Raw genomic sequence first — 9,370 nt, forward strand, 5'->3', positions numbered from 1 at the left:
CGAGTGTGAATTCTAATGTTTTAGCAGTAATAGTGTATGTGGCGAGTAAGTAGCTAATTATTTCATATTTGATGACTGTTTTATGATTGAAATATTCAGCAACCGACAGTAATATAGAGTAATGCAAACTACTCTACATAAAAAAACGTTATTTCGCAGTTTTGAATTGAAAACATGCTATTATTTGATTAATATATGATTAATGTAATTCTTAACTGAATGTGTCAAGAAACATATAGCATTTTTGACATATCAGACATATAAATATGAGTGAATATATATTTAAAAAATATATATTATTTGCAAATAGTTTAAATTGATTATTTAACTACAATAGTCCTGGAACTTTTACAGTTCTTATTTCTTTTTTCGTTATTCTCTTAAATTCCTTTTAATAAAAAAAAAAAAAAAATTACCCAATAATATTACCTAATATAATTACCTAATACATACACACATATATATATATATATATATAAGATTTTATAAGCGTTGCATCAATGCATCATATCATTAGTTATTTGATCAATGTATCAATCCATATTGATGCAGTATGACATCCCTGGTATGACTACTATTAAAAATGGAAAAAGATTTATAATCATCTGAAATGCATTACAGTGACATTACACTGTTACATGCACTTGGATTGATCCCTAAAACCGGGAACGGCTTTAAATGACAAAATTGGTGTAAAACACAAGAAATATTCAAATATAAATCAAAAAACATGTTCTTGTCTTTCCATTCAACAATGGACCTAAATTAAAACCTGATTGGCCAATTGAGCCCATTTGTGGCTTTCTTGTTTATCTGGAGAATTTGGATTTTGGTGGGATGATGGAACGTTTAAAGTGGCCGATCACAGATGTGGTAAAAACGCTGGGGTAAAAGTTCAGATGAATCAGCCAGCATGAACGCTCATCTCCCCGCTGCGAGCTGGCGCAGTGTCCACGTCTTACCCAACGGAGTTGGCTTCTAAGCCTCAATCGGTCACACTTGTGCAGATCCTAAATCAGACATCTAAACACTGAAGGGAATTCTGGGAGAAGAGGCTCTGATTTACTCTTGAGTTCCATTAATTCATTTAAAGTGTTGTATGACGATATGCTACTAGAAATCAAAGAGTGCCTGGCATAATTTCACAAACAATGTGAGAGATGATTACTCACCAAAAGAGTACCTGGATAAAAGAAAAGAAGAGAAATATATGAGATTTTCACATTCCCATTTTCACCACATAAAAAAACAAAACTCATGCTTTGATGAATCATAACTCATGAGAGATAATTATGAGATAAAAGTCAAAATTATGACAAAGTCTTAATTATGAGAGTCAATTTTTTGGTCATCAATCATTTTAGATCATAGTTTTGACTTTTTATGTCTGTTTTTTTTTTGTTAATTTCAACGCATGTAATAGTTATGACTTTTTATCACATCATTTAGACTTTTTGTCTCATAATTATGACAGTATTTCATAATTTTAAGTCAACTTTTTGTCAATTACGATTTTTTATCTCATTGTTCTGACTTTGTCGTTGATTTTTACGTCAGTTTCATAAGGACAAAATTTTGACTCAACTGACCATACTAAGTCATAATTATGAGATAAAGTGTCTAAATTATGTGATTAAAAAAATCATAATTATTAAGTCGAAACTGACAAAAAACAATGACATAAAAAGTCAAAACTATGAGATAAAATTGTGACCAAAAAATTGACTAACATCTCATAATTATGTGGAAAAATTCATGACAGTGTCATAATTTTGAGTTTCAAATTTTTGTCATAATTTTTACTTTTTATCTCATAATATTTTTACAAAGTATGTTATAATTTTGACTTTGCACAATTATGACTCATAATCTTAAGTCATTTTTGTCATAATTTTTGTCTCATAGTTCAGACTTGTCATTGCTTTTTGTCATAATTTAGACTCATGTTATAATGACAAAATAAAATCTCACAATTATGAGACAAAACATTGAAATGATGTGGAAAAAATATCAATGACAAAGTATGTCATAATTTTAAGTGTCAAACTTTTTTCATAATTATGACTTTTGACTTTTTATCTCAAAATTATTACTTAGTACGTTAATTATTAATTATTACTTATTACTTAGTAATTTTAAATCATTTTTTGTCATAATTATGGCTTAACTCATAGTTCTGACTTGTCATTGTTTTTTGTCATAATGATGAAATTACATACATTATTAGATAAAATATCACAATTATGAGATAAATTGCTGAAACGATGTGAATGTCATCATGGCGTCTTAATTTTGACTGTCAAATTTTTTTGTCATAGTTATGACTTTCAAGACGTCTCACAATTATGACTTAGTATCTCATAATTGTAAGTAATTTTTTGTCATAATTATGTTTTTTTATCTCATTGTTCTGACTTTCCACTGTTTTTGTCATAATTTCAATTTATGTCATAATGGTGAAATTTTGACAGTCAAAAATAACGTCATTATTATGAGATAAAACGTTGAAACGATGTAAATAAATGTCATAATGACGTTTAAGTCACTATTATGATTTATCTATGCATGACTTTTTCTTATGTGGCTGAAATGTGCTTCATATAAAAATCATGGAAATGCTGTAGCGACAAAATTCATTTTTCTCCATCAAAATGGCATAATTCAATCTAATTTTATTGCATTAATGACATGAGAAAGATCAGTGTGTGTGTGTGTGCTCACCAAAGCTGTCCGACATTCACAATAGAGTGGTACAGGATCCACAGTATTCCCATAATGATCATATTGGCTCTTCCCATGAGCAAGACAAACCCTGAGAGTGCCATCCCTGCCAGAGCGATGCCATCCAGGTTGGCATCCATATCACTCCAATCCATAAACCAGAGGACTGAAGGAGTGTAGGCCAGGGCCGCAGTGCCAATCTTGCCACCCACATAACGCTTGACGCTCCTCAAGTAGTCCTTGCATGGCATGAGCCCCTTTTCTCCAATCAGCTGTTTATTCTGGTTGTAAGCCACAGTGAATGCCACAACTAGAAAAGATAGGATTTCACACTTGAGTTATTACACAGATATATATTATAATGTGTGTGTGTGTGTGTGTTTCACATATATAAACTTATATCAAGTAATTGTAACTAATGTGATGTAACCAATTGTGTCTGATCTCTTAGCAACTGCATCCTGTAGAGTTGCCACCTGTCGAACTCACAGTAGATGAAAGCAATGGCTCGCAGTAGCAGGATGCGCGTGAGCCAGTAGGTTCCGGTTTGTGACGATACGCCCACTTTCTTGTCATATTTGGTCGAGTCTTCGTCTTGCGCTGTCTCGCTGCAGCTGTCGTGTGAAAGACTGTCTGAAACAAGCGGATCGCCACGTCGCTTTCTAAGGAAACTTTCGCTGTTCTCAGGACTCTCACTGGAGGACGCCATATTGTCAAAATGCTCTGCACATGCGTAAGAAATCACGCGCAGCGGACTGACCAATCAGAGGACAATGCGCTTCTGCCAACACAACCTTCAGACTGATCTTCTATAAAGTTAATGTATTCTATTCGACTTGGTAATAATTATTGAAATAAAAACTGTTCACCATATATATATATATATATATATATATATATATATATATATATATATATATAGATGTGTGTGTGTGTTGTGTGTATGTGTGTATATATATATATATATATATATATAGTTTTTGATCCACTTCAAATGTTGACTACTATATATATATATATAGGCTATATATATATGGAGAGAGAGAGAGAGAGAGATGTGTGTGTGTGTTGTGTGTATGTGTGTATATATATTGATCCACTTCAAATGTTGACTACTATATATATATATAGGCTATATATATATATATACATATATATATATATATATATATATATATATATATATATATATATATATATATGTTGACCTTTATCGGGGCATGTTGTCACATAATACGGGATTATCAAAAAGAATATGCCATTAAACTTTACAGCACAATTTAGGAAATATATTGTTTACATAAATATTGTGCTTAATAACTTGTATATACCATTTAAAACAACTTGAACAAAGTTCAACCTTTGAGTTCAAATCTACCTTCATTATATAATAATGAATATTAGTGTGCTTTTATTGTGTTCACGTATTGTTTACACAACACTTAAAGCAAAAATATGACAATAATTTGTGCAGTGAATTATAGAAAAAACAAAGTTATTATATTTTTTCACACACAAAATATTGCAGTGTTTTATTTAAGTCATGTTTATTGAGTTACCCTACAAGTGTTTTCATAAAATACAGTAGGTGAAGATTGGATTTTGCAGGGAACCCATGAGCAGTTATGGCCTTATGGTCTAATTTGTTAGTCAATTATGTTCAATTAACTGAAAAAGTTGCTGATGTCCTGGACAGACCAATTGGTGAAGTTGCGCAAAAGCTTCTCCTCCAATGAGACGAGAGAAGGAGGAGCGCGAGAGTACAGAAGCCTCACAAAAACTTCTCTCTTACCAACAAGTTGTGAAATGTTGCCAGTTCATCCGCCAGTGTTGATCGACGGAGGCGTGAGATTCAAGAAACCGAGAAATCAATAGGTTTATCTGGAATATATACCAGCGCGCGCTGCGCGTAAAGTTATACGTTCTTCAGCTTACGTTTCTTCAGAGAGGATTTTAAAATGTCCAAGGAGCCGGATAAAACTAGTTCTGGGACAGAAAGCTCTTTTATCGGCGATGCAGACTCTGATTCACCGTCCTCTCCATCAGTGTCCGACGAACAAGGGTCGCAAACCGGCACCGGCAACCGGGCGGACAGCGAGGAAGACGCCCGTTTCCCCCCGTGCATCCGAGATGCCGTGTCGCAGGTTCTCAAAGGCTACGACTGGTCCCTGGTGCCGATGCCTATGCAGGGTAGCAGGTCTTTGAAAGACAAGCCTCACGTGAAGAGACCCATGAACGCGTTTATGGTGTGGGCGCAGGCTGCGCGCAGGAAGCTGGCGGATCAGTACCCGCATCTGCACAACGCCGAGCTCAGCAAGACCCTGGGCAAGTTATGGAGGTACACATTTTACGTTACATTATGCAAATGATGTAGGCCTACCTACACAAAGAGTTATTAAACTACGGCATTGATATCGGCTCGCGTATGGCAAGCTGCTTGTATGTTACTAGCCTGTCCCACATATCTTTTTAACACCTAAAAATGGAAATAGCTAAATTAACTGGTTATATTTAGCATCACTTAATCAACATTAGTTTACAACAAAACTCATTTTATGGGTTAGATCAGGCTAAAAGTAATAAAAGCAGGTTAACACTTTTTACAGTGCTAAATCAGATTGTTTCAAATACTTACTAGGATTTATAATTAAATAGACCTGCATTAAATGTTCAATCTTACTAGTAAGATTTTTAATTGAACTGTAAAGTAGCAGAATTTCAGATTAGTTATTTAACAAGTCAAAATCAAATGTGACTGTTGGGATCAATAATAATTTCTCATATATAATAAGTGTCTAGTTACTAGTAAAACTGGAATAGGTGCAAAAAATAATTCATAATACATAGTCTGAAGCGAATAGTGACTATAGTAGCAAAGAAAGTTGGGTAAGACTTTACAATAAGGTCTCATTTGTTATGAACTAACATTCTTTACAGCATTTATTAACATTTGTGCACATTAACTTATGTTAACAGATACGAAATCATCTTAAAAATGTGTTTGTAAATGTTTACATGAACATTAAGATTGAAAAATGCTATTGTTCGTTGTTAGTCCATTTAACTAATGAAACCTTATTGTAAAGTGTTACTGAAAGTACTAGTGACTAACTGAATGTGTGCTAGTCACTGTTGGGAAAAAGTGCTTGTATTAATGACAGTAGCTACTAAAAGTGACATAGTTTAAAGAAATAAATTCTATATTCTGTGGAGCTGCTTGTAAACCATCTGTTTTTTTTGCTGGAGCAAGATGGTCTGCATTAGCTTAGAAATGAGCTTCCATCTAAATCCGGATCTTTGGTTTCTGAATGTACATTTGTATGTCATTCACATACAATTGCTTTACACTGTCTCACGGATTGTCCAGGCTGCTTTCTGAGAGCGAGAAGAAGCCGTTTGTGGAAGAGGCAGAGAGACTGCGACTCCAGCACAAGAAAGACTATCCGGATTATAAGTACCAGCCACGGAGACGGAAGAGCCTGAAGCCGGGTCAGAGTGAACTGGACACGGGAGCTGAGAAGATCCATCATCCCTCGGATCAAATGTACAAGACGGAAGCGGGAATGAGAGGGATGCACAATCAACCGGTCCATGGTGGTGAGTTATGCAAGATCCACTGTCTTACTAATTGGGTTGTACCATATTAGTGGTCGACCGACATTGATTTTTTTTATTGCAGATGCCGATATCTATAAGAGCTGATGACCGATATAAAGCCGATATATACACTGTAATGGCAACCTGCGATTGTTACCTTAAAAAGCTTTACATGCATATAATTTGCTAAAATTAAATTTATTTTTACTAAATTAGAAATATATACTTATATATTTAATATAGAATTAGATATAATTTATAATATACAAAATAATATTATATTTATATATAATTAGAAATCATTTGAAAATTAATTATATGAGAACTAGATACAAAATCTGTAACATAAACTACTTTAGATGCCAACTTTGTTATTTTGTAATTCTACTATAGTATTTTTCACAAATAAAAATGTATGAATAAAAAGGAATTAAATACTGTAAGAAACAGTAATCGGGTAAGTCTGTGTACACTGGGAATCACATTTTCTCAAATAAAGACCAGGTAGTGCTATTTTACATACAGTACACAGCAAATACAATGAAAAAATGGTACCCTAAAAATGAAAACTGGTTTTATTCAAGTCAAAAACATTATTTAGCATCATTGAATCAACCTTAATACATTAATTTATACCAACAAAATCAATTGTTATGGGTTAAATCAAGTAAAAAACAGCCCTTTAAGGTAATAATTGCAGATTACCACTTTTTACAGTGTATGACATGAAAATGACATACACATCAGCTACAGAGAAGAATTAAAAATGTCAGATGTCAGCCGATATATCGGTCGACCACTATACAATATGCAAGTTTATTTTTTTCCAACTCAACCCAACAAAACATATTTGATGTTTCCATCCCAGTTGGAATCTCCAAAAATATTAATATTGCTGAATTAACTGAAATACATTTATTTATACCAATCAACCAATATATTAATACCATATCGGCCAAACAGAATATTTAAAAAATGTCAAATATCTTGCCGATATATCGGTCAACCACTATACTATATACTATATATGCATGTTTATTTTTTCCCAATTCAATCCAACAATATATATTTAATGTTTCCATCCCACTTGGAATCTCCAAAAAATATTATTTAATATTGCTAAATTAACCTAAATACATTAATTAATTAATTTATACCAATCGGCCAATATATTAATACCATTTCGGCTAACAGAATGATTGAAAATGCCAAATATCGGCCGATATATATATAGATCTTGGCAATATATCAGTTGACCACTATACTATATGCATGTTTATTTTTGTCCAACTCAGCCCAACAAAACATATTTGATGTTTCCATCGCAGGTGGAATCTCCAAAAATATTATTTAATTTTTTTAATTAACCTAAATATATTTATTTACATGAATAAAACATACAAATCAGCCAAACAGAATGACTGAAAAATGTTGAATATCGGCCGATATATCGGTCAACCACTATGATATATATATGCATGTTTATTTTTTCAACTCAACCCAACAATACATATTTAATGTTTCCATCCCACTTGGAATCTCCAAAAATATTATTTAATATTGCTGAATTAACCTAAGTACATTAATTATTTAATTTTTACCAATCAACCAATATATTAATACCATATCGGCCAAACAGAATGATTGAAAAATGCCAAATATCGGCTGAAATAAATATAATTTATACCAATAAAATTAAGTAAAAAAAGCTCTTTAAGGTTACAGTTGCAGATTAAAACTTTTTACAGTGTATGACATGAATACAACATATGAATCAGCCAAACAGAATAATTGAAAAATGCCAAATATCGGTTCACCCCTATTCTACTAACTATACCCAACAAACCATATTTGATGTTTCTGACCCAGTTCAAGCACACGGCCCTCCAACGCCTCCAACCACCCCGAAGTCCGATCAGCATCAAAGCGCGAAGCGTGCCACGGAAAACGCAAGACAGAACATCGACTTTAGCAACGTGGACATAACGGAGCTCAGCAGCGACGTCATCGGCAGCATGGGCCCGTTCGACGTGCGTGAGTTCGACCAGTACCTGCCGTTAAACGGCCACATCGAGAACAACGGCGGGCAGCACTCCAGCCCCGGCTGTTTCAGCGCGTCCTATCACCATCACGGCAGCGTTTCGGCATGGAACAAGGCGTCCGGGTCACCGTCCACATCCTCGCATAACCAGTCGAGCCAACAAAGGCCGCTCATTAAAACAGAACAATTGAGTCCTTCTCATTACGCAGAGTCTCACGGGTCGCCGACCCAATCTGAACTGAGTGACTGTCCTGACATGCAGAACTCGACGTACTTCACCACATTTTCTGGGTATCCCGCTGGCATTTATCAATATCCGTACTTCCATTCCTCCAGAAGATCATATGTGACTCCTGTTCTCAACAGTTTGTCCAGTCCGTCTCATAGTCCCGGTGCAAACTGGGAGCAACCGGTTTACACGACTTTAACGCGCCCCTGATGCCATCATGAGAATTATGGGACTATGTGGTGTATGAAGACATTTGCTGATACTTTAAGATGTTTTATCTTGCCATTTCTGGTAATTTTGACCTTTAGATTTTCTGGAAACACTTTACAAAGGTCTCATTTGTTAACATTAGTTAATGCATTAGCTAACATCTTTGTTAAATTTAGTTAGTAAAATCAAATTGTTCATTGTTTGTTCGTGTTAGTTCACAGTGCATTAACAAATGTTAACAAATACAACTTTAGATTTTAAATCACCAGTGACTAATGCTTTAGAAGTATTTTCATTGTCAGTTCATGTTAACTAATGTAGTTAACTAATGTTAACAAATGCAACCTTATTGTAAAGTGTTACTGATTTTCCTAACGATTTTTGGGCTCACTTTTCAATATTGAATGTTTTGTGTTTATACTATGGTCCGGATAAAAGTGTTTTTGTTTTGTTTTTTGGGGGGGGAGTGAGATGCAATAGACTGATTTCTCTCGTCAATATTCAGTACGCTATTTAAATGCAATCATGTCTTTTTTGCTAAATGCAATTAAAATGTAAAATGAACGAATGTG

General features: G+C 34.0%; 2 protein-coding genes across 2 annotated transcripts in view; one reads left to right on the forward strand and one right to left on the reverse strand.

Moving 5' to 3' along the window:
- lmf1 (lipase maturation factor 1) overlaps positions 1-3,517 on the reverse strand; it is a 34,646-nt gene extending 31,129 nt beyond the window's left edge. The window contains exons 1-3 of the mRNA XM_051914270.1: positions 3,211-3,517; positions 2,722-3,031; positions 1,173-1,183 (exon numbers count right to left, since the gene is read on the reverse strand). Coding sequence (XP_051770230.1) covers positions 1,173-1,183; positions 2,722-3,031; positions 3,211-3,430 — 541 coding nt within the window. The 5' untranslated portion in view covers positions 3,431-3,517. The remainder of the gene's footprint in view (positions 1-1,172; positions 1,184-2,721; positions 3,032-3,210) is intronic.
- A 618-nt stretch (positions 3,518-4,135) lies between these two features.
- sox8a (SRY-box transcription factor 8a) lies at positions 4,136-9,370 on the forward strand. Its single transcript, XM_051914246.1, has 3 exons — positions 4,136-5,059; positions 6,089-6,318; positions 8,188-9,370. Exons 1-3 carry the CDS (start codon positions 4,680-4,682, stop codon positions 8,796-8,798), a joined length of 1,221 nt encoding a protein of 406 aa, XP_051770206.1. The 5' UTR covers positions 4,136-4,679; the 3' UTR covers positions 8,799-9,370.

The sequence above is a fragment of the Ctenopharyngodon idella genome, chromosome 12 (assembly GCF_019924925.1).
Source record: "Ctenopharyngodon idella isolate HZGC_01 chromosome 12, HZGC01, whole genome shotgun sequence".
Lineage (NCBI taxonomy): Eukaryota > Metazoa > Chordata > Actinopteri > Cypriniformes > Xenocyprididae > Ctenopharyngodon > Ctenopharyngodon idella.